At 36.4% G+C, this 15,103-nt stretch overlaps 1 protein-coding gene across 1 annotated transcript in view; it reads left to right on the forward strand.

The window, feature by feature from the left end:
• The window catches only part of COL21A1 (collagen type XXI alpha 1 chain), a 186,122-nt gene that overhangs the window by 59,875 nt on the left and 111,144 nt on the right, over nucleotides 1-15,103 (forward strand). Inside the window, exon 3 of the mRNA XM_027126885.1 lies at nucleotides 3,980-4,531. Coding sequence (XP_026982686.1) covers nucleotides 3,980-4,531 — 552 coding nt within the window. The remainder of the gene's footprint in view (nucleotides 1-3,979; nucleotides 4,532-15,103) is intronic.

A 15,103-nucleotide genomic window follows, 5' to 3' on the forward strand; every position in this document is an offset into this window, starting at 1 on the left:
TCCTGCAAACACAACCTTCCTGTCCTTTTGTCTCTCTCACGAAACCCCAATAAAAGCATAACCCTGTCATCCCTGTTCAGCTTCCAAAAATAACAGGAAAACTTCATTCCCTTGGGTTAAAAAATATGCATTTGGGCAGAATCCCATTTTTGCCGTCCCTACCCTGGCATCTGGCAGTGGTCACCATGACAGAAGTTGTTGGAATAGTGTCCCTCACACACCCTGCACTGAGACACCATCTGCCATATAGCATCTTAAGATGGTGTCATAATCACAGTTATATTTGTGAGACAAACCCATGTTTTGGCAATTTTTTTTCCTGGGGGGGTATCTTCTTGACTGTGTTATGTGTTCACCTGACAATAGTGTTTACTTCTGCTAGTTACTGTGATAGGTGAGTTGAGATAATGGTGAAACTGAGGCCTCTTCATAGGAGCTTTGTCATCATCCCAAATATGGAAGTGGACAAAGATAAGGAAAAGAATGGAAAGGAAGGAGAGGAAAGGAGGAAGTGAGGAAGGTGAAGAGAGGGAGAGATTGGTTGATTGATTGATTTACTCCAAGGAGTTGCAGAAATACTAATTGTTACCATACATTTTTTTCTCCGATACTGATCTTTGCAATTATAATATCTTATTTGCAATATATACAGAAAATAAACCATCCTTATTATAACTTTAAATTGGGCATCCAAACACTACTTAAGGGAGACCATTAACCTGAGTAAAACCACAGGATGTAAAATTTGCTATCTCATTACCGTGACTCACCTCATCCTCTTCTAACTCATCATGTCCAAGGACATGGATGGGATCCTTGTCCCATGTAGTATTTTGGCTGCTTTGAGCGCAGAAGTTAGAGAAGAAGGCAGCAAGTACAGCTGTTCCTTCCTGTTGGCCACTTCAAACTGATAGAGATAGAGTAGGATAATTAAATAGTCAGTTTAGAAATCCCACTAGGGGATTAAAGACAGAAAGGGAATTTTAAGGGAGTTTGGGAGACCTTTGTAAACTAATGACCACTCAAGAAAAGAATCTAGTAACCTAGCAACAATCTACCCTACCTTGAAGGAAGACCAGGTGCATCCAAGTGCCAGGCACACTCAAGCCACAAACCCTGATAGTTAAAATACAAGACAATAGATATGGGCTCTGATTCTTATTACATGAAGTCAGGGAGTTAATAGTCCTTGCAGAGTAGCGTTTCTGCATGTAACCAAGACAGAAATAGAGGTGAAAAGGGAAAGAAACCAGGTGAAAGGGGATATTATACCCAAACCTGAGATGAATTACCATATTTTAGTATATGTCCCCACCCTTTTGCTGATATACATATGATTTAAATAGTACCATGGCAGTTAGACCTGGTTAGACCGTATAGGGCCAAAGGAGGAACTAGTGATATGAGTCTTGACGTCTGCCCAAGGACGAGGAAGATGGTGGTCTTCTCCCCTCCTCACTTTTTCTTTGATTATAAAAATGTAGCCCTCTTTGTTCCTGGGGCTTTTTGTTCCTGGGGTTGTGCTCCCTTGCCTGCCCGCTTATCTCTCACAAGCGTCCTATGCCAATAAACTCACTCTTTGCCTTCCACTTTGCCTCACGCTGAATTTCTTCTGCGAGGAGACAGAAGAACCTGAGCTTTAGTAAGTCCTGACCCCAGGTGAGTGGTTTTAATCCAAAGACAGTGGTTTTGAGTCCCCTCCTAGTCAGGGATTACGGGTTCAAGTCCCAGTCTGAGGTGTGGGTGGGTTCAAGTCCTACCCAAGAAGGAGTGCAGTTTCAAAACCATTGGAATTACCCAAACAAACCAGTTTGTCTTTGGGGCTGTGTCTGTCTCTCACCTCTGGACCTTTGCACTTGCTGCTCCCTCTGCTTAGAATGTTGTCCTCTTGACCTGGTTAAACCTCTGCTTTCTGATCTCAGCCTTCCAACAAAACTGCCCCTGGCTTGACATAGTTAGGTTGCCACCCTCTCCTCAATGTTCTCATAATTCTTTGTACTTTCTCTAACCAGCCAGTTGTCCATCTTAACTAGGCTGGGAGCTTTTTGAGATATCTCAAGTATGTTTGAAGCCAGTACCTAGCATGATATCATGCTTCTATCAAGTTAGAAGCATGTTGTGTACTGTGGAAAAGAAGCATGTTGTGTACTGTGGAAAAGAGAGTTAAGGAAATCTTTTTTTTATTGAAGTATAGTTGATTTACAATGTTGTGATAGTTTCTGCTGTACAGCAAAGTGATTCAGCTATAAATATGTATACATTCTTTTTAATATTCTTTTCCATTATAGTTTATCATAGGATATTGAATATAGTTCTCTGTGCGATACAGTAGGACCTTGTTGTTTATCCATTCTCTACATAATAGTTTGTATTTACTTATCACAAACTCCCAGCCCATCCCTCCCCCACTCCCCTTTCCCCTTGGGAACCACAGGTCTGTTCTCTATGTCTGTGAGTCTGTTTCTGTTTCATAGATAAGCTCATTTGTACCATATTTTAGATTCCACATATAACTGATATCATATGGTATTTGTCTTTCTCCTTCTGACTTACTTCACTTAGTATGATAATCTCTATATCCATCCATGTTTTTGCAAATGGCATTATTTTATTCTTTTTAATGGCTGAGTAATATTCCATTTTATGTATGAACCACATCTTCTTTATCCATTCATCTTTTGATAGACATTTAGGTTTTCTCCATGTCTTGGCTATTGCGAATAGTGCTGCTATGAACATAGGGGTGCATGTATCTTTTTGAATTAAAGATATATGCCCAGTGGGATTGCTAGATCATATGGCAACTCTATTTTTAGTTTTCTGAAGAACCTCCTTACTGTCTTCCGTAGTGGCTGCAAAGAAGATTTTTTTTTCTTTTCACAAGTGCTTAGAACTTGTCTGGGTATAACTTACACCACAGATAGTCTTTTTTTTTTTTCCTGGTAGAACTCTAAGATGTGCTGATCTCATGTTTCTTGGTATCTTGAAACAAGAATCTTTACAGAGAAAGGAATAGCTTTATGCCCTTGAACATAGATTCACTTCACACGAGCTATTGTTTTGGCTACATTTGTGACTGAAGATGAGCATTCAGACCTTTAAACATTCATCTTGCATATAGTGCAAGAGTGACTGCTTTCATAACCTTGGTTCATTTACATTTTCTCAACTATATCAAGAATGTGGATCTTTGCTGGCTACTTTTGTCCTGAAGATAGCAGAAAGTTTGTTTATAATTTCTTACCCCCATTCATTGGTTTACATAAATTTTTATAAATATTTCAGGTTAGCATTGAACTAAACATATTTCACTGATAACTTAAAGCAATGATGTTAGTCTATAGCCGAAAATCATTCATTAAAATTTTTTGTGTTTTCATTTATTCAGTGGAGAAATACAATAAAATGTTGCTTTATAGTAATACCTGCCCCTACAGAGCTATCTAGATATCATATTCATATACAGCATCCATTTTTTATTCCCTATTTTTATTTTTTTTTATTTGGCCACATGGCACAGCATGTGGGACCTTAGGTCCCGGACCAGGGATCAAACCCATGCTCCCTGCAGTGGAAGTACAGAGTCTTAACCACTGGACCGCCAGGGAAGTCCCTATTCCCTATTTTTAAAGCTGAATCATTAATACTTAAATTAAGACAAGCTAATTAAAAAATATCAACAAAAATCATAGCCCTCATTTATAAAGAATTTTCATAGGCTAGTCAGTGTGTCATAGTTAATCTTCACAAAGCTCTTATGAACTGGTTACTATTATCTTTTTAAAAAAATTTAGCATTATTGAGGTATAATTGACGTATAAAATTATAAGATAGTTAAACTATACATTGTGGCGACTTTATGTATATACATGTGAAAGGATTCCCCCTGTCTGGTTAATTAAAAATTCATTCATTTAAAACCTCTAATTTTTGTTTTTTATGTAACACATATACTCTGATGGTTTTCTTTTTCACTTAGGTTGCCGTACTGCTCCAACAGATTTAGTTTTCATCTTGGATGGCTCTTACAGTGTTGGCCCAGAAAACTTTGAAATAGTGAAAAAGTGGCTTGTCAATATCACAAAAAACTTTGACATAGGACCGAAGTTTATTCAGGTTGGAGTGGTTCAGTATAGTGACTACCCTGTCCTGGAGATTCCCCTTGGGAGCCACGAATCAGGAGAGAATTTGATGGCAGCTATGGAGTCCATACACTACTTGGGAGGAAACACAAAGACTGGAAAGGCCATCCAGTTTGCCCTTGATTACCTTTTTGCCAAGTCTTCACGATTGCTGACTAAGATGGCAGTAGTCCTTACGGATGGTAAATCCCAAGATGAAGTCAAGGATGTGGCAGAAGCAGCAAGGGACAGTAAAATAACATTATTTGCCATCGGTGTTGGTTCAGAAACAGAAGACGCAGAACTTAGAGCTATTGCCAACAAGCCTTCATCTACTTACGTGTTTTATGTGGAAGACTATATTGCAATATCCAAAATAAGGGAGGTGATGAAGCAGAAACTTTGTGAAGGTAAGCCTTAATATAATGTGGAAACAGTAATAATGATGCTTTCTTACATTTTGGTATAACCTGTTCATTTGGGAACTGGGGAAGATGGTTATATTTAATGTCAAATTATTTAAGTTAGAAATGAGGTGAGCACATATTTTTGTGCTATATTTTTCTGGATAAATTTTGTTTTTAGAAACAATTGCTTTCTTATAAAATCTACAGTTGGGAAATATAATATTTTGTGTTTTCTTTTCAATTACAATATGTTTATTGTGGAGATGGTAGAAAATAAAACACCTAAATAATTAAAATATATGTAAACCACACATGATCATATCACTCCTGTTAACAAGTTTTTGTCTTTTTCATCCTAATCTTTTCTTTTTTTGATTTCAGTGTGTCTGAGAGTTTATTCATGTGCCTAAATAAGGATAATATTGTATATATAATTTCATACTCTATTTTCATATTATTTATACTCTTATTGTGTATATAATTTTAATACTTTTAATATGATAGTGGAAAATCTTTTAAGATAATCTATTTAATTTCTCCATTTTTGTATGTTTGGTTTATTTCTACGTTTTTCTAATACAAATAACAGTGAATATTCCTCTACCTAATTCTGAATGGGAATCTGTCATCATTTCTTCAGAAAACAAAGATCAAATTACTAACATTTTTAAAACTTTGGAAGAATGTTAAAAATTCCACATGAGAAAAACTTAAACTCCCACCAGCAATGAGGGAACATTTGAAAATATTGTACTTACCAGTCAATTATGTTTATATCATTTCATAAAACTGACTTCATGTGTATGATAGGTCCCCATGGGAAAGTTCCAGTTTTTGGTAAACATTAATCCTATTAGTGTATAGACATGCGTGTGTTCACATTATTTTGGGGGAAGAATAATTTATTCATATCTTTTATTTTTAATATTATAGGCATTTAATATACTATATACCTAAAAATAATGTTCATGTAGATGGAAATACTTTTTTCCCAGTTTGCCTACAAAATAATATACAAATAGGTTGGTTCACATTTGATAGAAAAATTTCTAAATGATTGTGGCTTAGAAAACAAATTAATTCCTTCATTTTCTTCATATTTGGGAGGTATGGTAGAGAAAAACATTTTAAAGCTTTTTGGATTATTTCTTTTAAAATGCATGGAAATATTAAACAACTACTTCAAAACAAAGAGAAAAAAAGCATAGAAGATTAAGCATTTTCTTTAATAAAACTTTAAAAAAGGTACTAACAAGTAAGTACAAATGGTCATTACAGTTATTCTTTTTATGAATCTCTAACAGTAAGACTGTGTTGACTTTTGTTGTGTTGAACAGGTCAAAGGGATTTAGATTTTTAATATGTTGTTAGAAATTTTTGGCTTTCAAGCTAGGTATATTTTATTATTAAAATAGAATTTTCATGGTGAAATTTCACTTACCATTCACCTTTTTTCTTTTTTTATAAATTTATTTATTTATTTATTTATTTATGGCTGCGTTGAGTCTTCGTTGCTGCACACGGGCTTTCTCAAATTGCGGTGAGCTACTCTTCGTTAGGTTAGGGGCTACTATTCGTTGCGGTGTGGTAGCTTCTCTTGTTGAGGAGCACAGGCTCTCGGCACGCGGACTTCAGTAGTTGTGGCTCATGGGCTCAGTAGTTGTGGCTTGCAGGCTCTAGAGCGCAGGCTCAGTAGTGTGGTGCATGCACTTAGTTGCTCCGTGGCATGTGGGATCTTCCAGGACCAGGGCTCAAACCTGTGTCCCCTGCATTGGCAGGTGGATTCTTAACCACTGAGCCACCAGGGAAGTCCCACTTACCATTCATCTTAATCCTAAAATTTATATTTGATTAAATATGTCTGTTTAATATTTGCTTCAGAGAATTTTCCTATAGATCTGTATTTTGGTAAATGCATTCTCTCTAGATAAAAATTTTTAAAATACACATGAAAGAGTTGCTGTGTGAAAACGGGTAAAAATTCTTTCAGCTAAAATGTATGATCTGTAAAAAAGAAAATCAAATTCGAAATCTTGCCAAATATTTCTTCAACTACACTCAGAAAAAGAATGTAAGTAATGTCTGTGTCTATTCAGTTCGCATGTTCACTGTACAATAGACATCTTTTAAAATGTACTTTTTGAAATTGTACTTGTGGGAGATATGGGCTTTTTTGCACTTGACTTTTTGTACTGTATTAGATTATGATTAATGCACTAAATTAATGCATTGCTGTATTGCAGCTTCTTCAAATCATATAATTTGTGTTTGATTATTTAACAAATTCATTTTTGTTTTGGACAAATAGTTAACTTCTACTTTGAGGTGTTTAGCATATAGGATTACTATTTCCTAATATCATTCCCTTTTATACTGTACTGTGGTTGATCCATGATGTACAAAATATTATCCACCTCTTTGTTCCCACATAGATTATTTCATCTTCATGGACCTATTGTTTCCTCGGAGGTGTATTCTGCAATACACTGCTTATTTCAGGACCGCCTAAAAGTGATGTGCAATGATTTCTTTCTTTATCTGAGAGTCTTTCTTCTAATTTGAGCTTAGTTTGTTCTTTCTTAGTTCTTTGACTTGTAAAGTTAGGCTGTTTATTTGAGATCTTTATTATTTTTTAATGTAGATTTTTATTGCTATGAATTTCCTTCTTACTGCTGCTTTTGCAGCATCCCATAAGTTTTGGTATGTTGTGTTTTAGTTTTTGTTTATCTCAAGATAATTTCTAATATCCCCTTTGACATAATGATTGTTCAAGAGCATATTGTTTAATTTCCACATATTTGTGAATTTTCCAGTTTTCTTCCTGACATTAATTTCTAGTTTCATTCCATTTTGGTTGGAACATATACCTCGTATGATTTCAATCTTCTTAAATTTGTTAAGACTTTTTTTTTGACCTAACATGTTATCTATGCTGGAGAAGTTTAGTTTGTACTTGAGAATAATATGTATTCTGCTGCTGTGGTGGTGGTGGGTGGTGGTGGGTCGCTGTTCTATATATGTCTGTTAGATCCATTTGGTCTATAGTGTTGTTCAAATTCTCTGTTTCCAGATCTGTTTGCAGACACATCTTCTGTCTGGATGTTCTATCCATTATTATAAGTGGAGCATTCAAGTCCCTTACTATTATTGTGTTGCTGTCTATTTATCCCTTCAGTTTTGTCAATGTTTGCCTCATATATTTGGGTGCTGTAATGTTGAGTGCATATGTATTTATAATCGTTATGTTTTGCTGGCGAATTGACCATTTTTCATTGTATAATGTCCTTCTTTGTCTCTTTTGACAGTTTTTGACTAATATAAGTGTCACCACCTTTGTTCTCTTTTGGTTAGCATTTGTATGGAGTATCTTATTCCATCCCTTTGCTTTTATCCTGTGTGTGTCCTTAATTCTAAAGTAAATTTCTTGCAGATAGTATAGATCTTGTTGTTTTTTTTTAAGTCCACTTAGCTACTCTATACCTTTTATTGGGGATTTTAATCAATTCACATCTGAAGTAATTACTGATAAGGAAGTATTTAATACTGTCATTTATTTTTTTCTGACTCAGCTTTTTTTTATCGCTCTTTTCTCTCTTGCTGTCTTCTGTGTTTCATTGATTTTTTTGTAGTGACATGCTTTGTTTCCTTTTAAATATACTTTTGCATATCTTCTATAGGTATTTTCTTTGTGGTTACCATGGGGGTTACATAAAACATCATATAGTTATATCAATCTATTTTAAGTTGATAACTTCAAATGCTCTGTATTTTTGCTTATTCCTGCCCTCTTTACACTTTTTTATTGATGCCACAAATTACATCCTCTTATATTGTGTATTCATTAATACAATTTCACATAGTTTATACTTTAGTCTTTTAACTTCTGTATCAGAATTAAAAATGATTTAAATACCACTGTTACAGTATTACAGTATTCTGAGTTTGTCTATATATTTACTTTTATCAGCAAGTTTTATACTTTCCAGTGCTTCTGTGTTGCTGTTTAATAGTCTTTCCTTTCAATTTGAAGGACTTCCTTAGTATGTCTTATTAGGCAGGTCTAGTGGTAATAAACTTCCTCAGCTTTTTTTAATCTGGGAAAGTATTTATTTCTCTTTCTATTTTGAAGGACAGTTTTGCCAGATATAGTATTTTTGGTTGGCAGTTTTTTTTCTTTGAGCACTTTGAATATATTATCCCTTTCCCCTGTGACCTGTGAGATTTCTACTCAGAAATCTGGTGATTGTGTCATGGGGTGCCCTGTACATAATGAGTTGCTTTTGTCTTGCTGCTTTCAAAGTTCTCTCTTTGTCTTTGGTTTTCGACAATTTGATTGTAATGTGTCTTGATGTGGATATCTTTGAGTTCTTTAATCTGGATGTCCATTTCCTTTCCTAGATTTGAAAAGTTTTTGGCTATTATTTCTTTAAACAAGCTTGCTTCTTTCTTTCTTCTTCTTCTGCAGCTCCCATTATCTATATATTGGTCTACTTGATGGTGGGCATAAGACATGTAGGCTTTCTTCAGTCTTTGTCATTCTTTAAAATTTTGCCTGGATAATTTCAAAGGACCTGTCTTCAAGTCTGCTGATTCTTTCTTCTACTTGATCAAGGCTGATTTTGCACCCCTCTAGTCAATTTTCCAGTTCAATTATTATTTTCTGCTCCAAAAATTTCTGTTTGGTTCTCCTTTACATTTTCTGTCTTTCTCACTTTGTTGATGCATCATTTTCTTGAGCTCATAGAACATCCTATGATGTCTATTTTGAATTCTTTGTCAGATAATACACCTCCCTTTCTTTAGGGTCAGTATCTGGAGAGTTATTTTGTTCCTTTGATTGGGTCATGTATCTCATAGTTTGTTTCAAGATTCACACATTTGAAAAAACCAATACCTCTCCCAGTCTTTACCAACTGGCTTTGCACAGGGGAAATCCCTCAGCAATCACTCTGGCTAGAGATTCTGAAACCTTTTTTGGAGGGATGTGATTTCTCTGGAATTGTGTGAGCAATTCATTAATTAGAGAGACTGGTTTCTTTTTCAGGAGCTCATAATCTTTCACTCCCTTTGGTATCTGTCCCTTTGGTGTCTGTCTGTAATACTTCAAGTTCTCTAGTTCTCTAACCACAAGTTTCCCACTCCTTTGTTCTCAGTGGTCATCAGGTGTCCAGGTATGCTGGTTCCCTGTCAGCACCCTTAGTCAGGCAAGACCAGTATCATTCCTTCAGGCAGCACTTTGAAAATCTAGAATGCTGGATACATGCTCCACTCTTTTCTCTTTCTGAGGGAGAAGTCTCAGGTTGTGTGTCTTCTCCTGATCATGCTGAGCCATGCCAGCCACAACAAGCCACCCTCCCACTTTTATTTGTTCTGAGCAGTCCACAGGTATCCAAATGATTCTGGTTCCTTCAGTGCTGCAAATGAGGCAAGACAAGCTGAAAGCTGGAGCATTGGATGCATGCTCCACTTTTCTTTTTCCCTCCTGAGGGAGTCATTATAAGCTAGAGCATCTCTCCTGGCACTTATTTGTGTCAGCTTGGAGAGGGACTGATGTGGTAAGGTAAAATTATTCTTAACTACCTGTTTCATTGAAGCTGTTCTTGGCTTTGTGCTCACCTGGGGAACTTCAGCTTCCTAACCGGAATCTCACAAATGTATTTTGGTCCAATCTGTGTTTCAGTGGGAGAATATGGGTTGGGACTTTCTATTCTGCCATCTTGCTGACTTCACTCCTCTGTTCTTTTTATGAGTCAACCAGGCATGGGCTTGGTGCAACAGAATGAGGAGGGAAAAGAAAGTAATTTCCCCTTGTTCTCTGGAAGATACCTTCCTTAGGTGTCTTCAAGGGCTTCCAACAGCTTGTGGCTTGAATGATGGGGTTTCAAGGCCCATATTTTGATTCAGGTGAGCTGAACTTGCCTGTGCACAGGTGTGGGTAGTTAAAAGAGCAGGTCCTGGAAAACTGCCTGTGTATTCTTACTGTTCCATTTTCCACTCTCTTGACTTTTGGATGAAGCAGGAAACTTATCTATTTCTTAAAAGAGTATATGGTGTTCACTCAAGAGGGACCAGAGGTCAGAATTAGCAATTAGCTGTGCAAATGTAGCCATATCTTGAGAGACAGAGAGAAAGATAAAGAGAGATAGAGATAAAGAGAGAGAGAGAGAGAGAGAGAGAGAGAGAGAGAGAGTGAGAGAGTGAGAGAGGGATACCACTTGCCCAAGTGGAACTTTGGTGTCTTTCATTCCAAAAACTTAGTGACTTTTTTCCCTCCAGTGCTTTCCACCATGATGCACTTTAACTTGGAATGATGTTCACAACTTCTGAATTTCTTTTTCTCTCACCGAAAATTATTCATATTTTCTATGACTCTTTGCTTGGTGATTGCTGGATAATTTGATTATCTAATTTAAGTCTTATAATACTTTATAATACTTTGTAATAATGGCCTGGTATATTACTCTACCCTACTCAGTTTAACTTCCATTTCAGTAGAAGACATAAAAGGTAAAGGTACACATATCAGGTGCCATGGCCAGGACAACTGAGTTGTTTTTGGAGGTAGTGAGTATTTTAGCTTACATGATTTCATAACATGTATGTGATTAACTTGTCTGCCCTCACATGAAACTCATATCCTTCCCTTCTGCCTCCCCACTATTGGTACACATATGCTTGAATTTACAACCACAGAGATGGGGCATGGAAAAATGAGAGGTGGGAGGTGGGGTGAAGTTTGGCAGATGGGATATGATGGAGTATAATATTTCATTAAACCTCATAGAATATTCAGGGTAATAACTTTATATTCTATCTGTAGATTAAAAGAATTTAAATCTAATCTGAATTGGTGACAATCTACATTGTCAAGGGCTTGTAGTATATCCAAAAATATGAATTTTCCATTCATTTAATTAGAGAGGCTAGAGCAATGTTTCAAATAAAGGAATATGATATGTTTATATTTTATGTGCAAAGCGATGTTTGGGTATTAAATTGGAAAATGTAGGATGACTATCGCATGATTCAGAAAATATACAAATTATAGCATACAGACTTTTCTCTCAGTGTTTATGATTGGATCTAGATGCAGCTGTATAAGTTAATTATTTCTAGGAAAGGAATAAACAAGAAAACATTCACAATAATTTTCTTAGGAATATTTAAAGCTTGTATAAAATGCTCATTCTCCCATCCTTTCTCTCTCTCTAAAATATGATGTATGATAGCTATCACCTAATTACCTATTTTATGCTCATAACAGCTTCAACCTTTTTAAGTGACAGTTGGCATGCCAGTAGAAGTGAAAATTGGTACAACCACTTTGGGAAAGTCTTTGACATTATCTATTAGGACAAATGTACTGCTATCTTATGAAACAGTAATTCTATCCTAGATATTTAACTACGAGAAATAAGTTCATATGTTCACCAAAAGACTATTCAAGAATGTTCATAGCAGTTTTATTTAAAATAATCCCAAACTGGAAACAACTCAAATGATTGCCCACAGAAAAATGGATATAAGTACATCATAGTATAATTCATATAGTAGAATACTACACAGCAATACCATCAACAAAAACCACATCACTCTTATGTGCAAAACCAGGGATAAATCCACAGGCATTATGTTGAGCAAGAGAAGTCAAATTTTAAAAAAAGATACTGCATTGTTCATTTATATTAAGTTCAAGAACAGACAAAACTAAATTAATCAATGGGGACAGAAATCATAACAGTGGTGGCTTCTGGTGGTGGTGGTTATCCTCTGGGAAGGATCATGAGGTTGCTTTCAAGGTGTTAGACAGATTCTGTCTTCTCTGAGGCTAGCTATGTGAGTGTAGGCATGTGTGGCAATTGAACTATTGTATACTTGAGATTAAGTCATTTTACTGAATGTAGGTTGTATCTTAATAAAAAAGTTAAAAAAAATCAGTAAGCACAATGTCTATTAAAGTAAAGCACTTGAATGTTTTTTCTTTAAACCTGAGTCTGTATGAATATGGTGGTCCAGCCCAATCTCTGGAGTCAGAACGAGATCCAGGTTTGGTTCCTGACTTTGTCAACATCACTTTCTTGAAGTGAAATCTTAGGCTAAGTGGCTGCCTCCAACCTTGGTGATAGAGACCTTATTTTATCTCATTTTATTTTTTGCAGTTTAAATAATAGTAACATTTATTATCTCATACAGTTCCTGTGGATCAGGGACATGGGTGAAGCTGGGCTGAATAGTCCTGATTCAGGTTCTCCCAAGGAATTGCAGTCAAGATGTCAGTTGAGTCGGCAGACCGCTGAAGGCATGACTGGGGCTAGAGGGTCTGCTTCCAAGGTGACTCACTCACAAGATTGGTGAGTCAGTGCTGGCTATTGGCAGGAGGTTTCAGTTCCTGGTCACATGGACGTCTCCAAGTTGCTGCTGGAGCATCCTTGCAACATGGCAGCTGGTTTCCCCTGAAGTGAGTGGTCCAAGAGAGCAAGGGGGGGCTGCAGTGTCTTTCATCGTCTAGACTTGCAAGCCACACCCCTTCATTTCTACAATATCCTACTGGTTATGAAGGCTAGCCCTGTCAGTGAGAGAGACCACATCTAATGAACGTTAATATCAGTATGCTAGATATTAGAGCAGCAGAGGAACATGTTAAGATGCATCGATGTTTGTTTAAAAAAATAGAGTTTGTATGTTAAAATGATGCATAAATGTAATATCTGACAAAAGTTCTTCCAATTCAAATTAAAAATGGAAAAGAAAAGGAGTAAAGAATGAGTTACAGGAATTGGACACAGACTATTGTCTGGATACGTGTAAAGGCAAGACACACTACCTTTCTTCATCTATAGTATTTGGTCAGAGGAAAAAATAACTTAGAAACATTTCAGACTTCCCTGGTGGCACAGTGGTTAAGAATCCACCTGCCAGTGCATGGGACATGGGTTCGAGCCCTAGTCTGTGAAGATCCCACATGCCACAGAGCAACTAAGCCCGTGTGCCACAACTACTGAGCCCATGTGCTGCAATTACCGAAGCCTGTGTGCCTAGAGCCCGTGCTCCACAATAAGTGGAGCCACTGCAATGAGAAGCCCACAGACCACAATGAAGAGTAGCCCTCGCTCACCGCAACTAGAGAAAGCCCACGCGCAGCAACGAAGACCAAATGCAGCCAAAAAAAAAAAAAAAAAGCATTTCATTACATAATCAATGGCTTTACAATGAAAAATGGCAAAACCAGATGAGTTGTTCTGTAATTTTGTAAGCCTTTAAAATTGTATTCTCCTTAGCTATTTTTTAAGGCAAGGATGGGTTTCCATTTCTTATATTTTTTCTTAGTGTTGAAAAATAATATCTTCTATGTTGGTGAGGCTACTTACTGGTGAAAACAATTTTGACTTTTCTGGTTTGTGCATAAGTTGTACTTAAGGCTAATTGGAGTTTATTGATCCCATTGACTCACCACTGAAAGGAGTGTTATAAAAATCTACACTTACTATGTCCTACTGTTAGCCATGCGTTTGGCAGACATCTTCCTCTGATGAAGGATTCTAAATCAACCTATATTTCAGGACAGTGGGATTACTTGCTGGTAAAATAGAATGAGATCATTCAGTCATGTGATGAGAAAAGAAACTTTGTGAACTTGGGCTTTAGTAAGAGAATTTCTACTTGGATAATTTATTTCAGATTTGCTATTGTTACTTTAGTGTATTTCCAATATGATGGGATGGAGTCTAAGTTATCACAATCTTGGTGAATGTGCCTCCTTTTTTATAAATTTGTACATGATGTTAAAGTCCATGGTGATATAATAGACCTTCAGGAAGGCAAATGTTTTAAATTGCCACTACATGCCATTGAGGATTGTCTATCTTTGGCACCTATACTCATGTTTGCCTTACCATTAAAACCAAGTTCAATCCAGGAAAGTTTAAAGAAGCTGGCTTTCACAGACCTAAACTGTACCAGGGGCACCGTAGACAACTATGTTTTATTGGATTATCGGGTCTGGATCACTAAAATTACTTTTGGTCTCTGACCACAAATCTCCTTATAAAATTCCCAGTTGTCAGTTAAAATATGTGACTTCTGCAGAGGGTGGACTTACAAACAATCTTGCAATTGGATTAAGTAGGCACTTATAAACTAGGCTAGGTGTGATCTGGAATAATGTGTTCATTATTAATTAATGTAATAGTCCCCCTATCATATTAACTTATAAGTAGAAAGCTGTAGCTAGACACATGTGATTTCCCTGGTTAGACTCAAGAGATACACAGTTTTTGTGTTCTTGTCCATGGCAGGATTTTAAATAAAACACATTTTTATGATCCTAATAAGACTGAATTACTTATACTACTAAGCCCTGGGATTTAACAGAAAAGCAATTATTACTGGACCCCAGTGTTTAAAGTAAGTGGACTAATGTGTGCTCCACCCCAGAAAGTGTTCCTTTTCTGAATACTCTCTGAACGTATTAGAGTCAAATAAAATTATAACTGTGTAGTCTGTGTAGGAAACCATTTGTGAACTTAAGGCTTTGAGGTTTTTCTTTTGGTTCTTGCTCCTGAATGCACTCCTTTA

Source organism: Aethalodelphis obliquidens, unplaced genomic scaffold (genome assembly GCF_003676395.1).
Source record: "Aethalodelphis obliquidens isolate GAN/ISIS:26980383/991018 unplaced genomic scaffold, ASM367639v1 scaffold31, whole genome shotgun sequence".
Classification (NCBI taxonomy): Eukaryota; Metazoa; Chordata; class Mammalia; order Artiodactyla; family Delphinidae; genus Aethalodelphis; species Aethalodelphis obliquidens.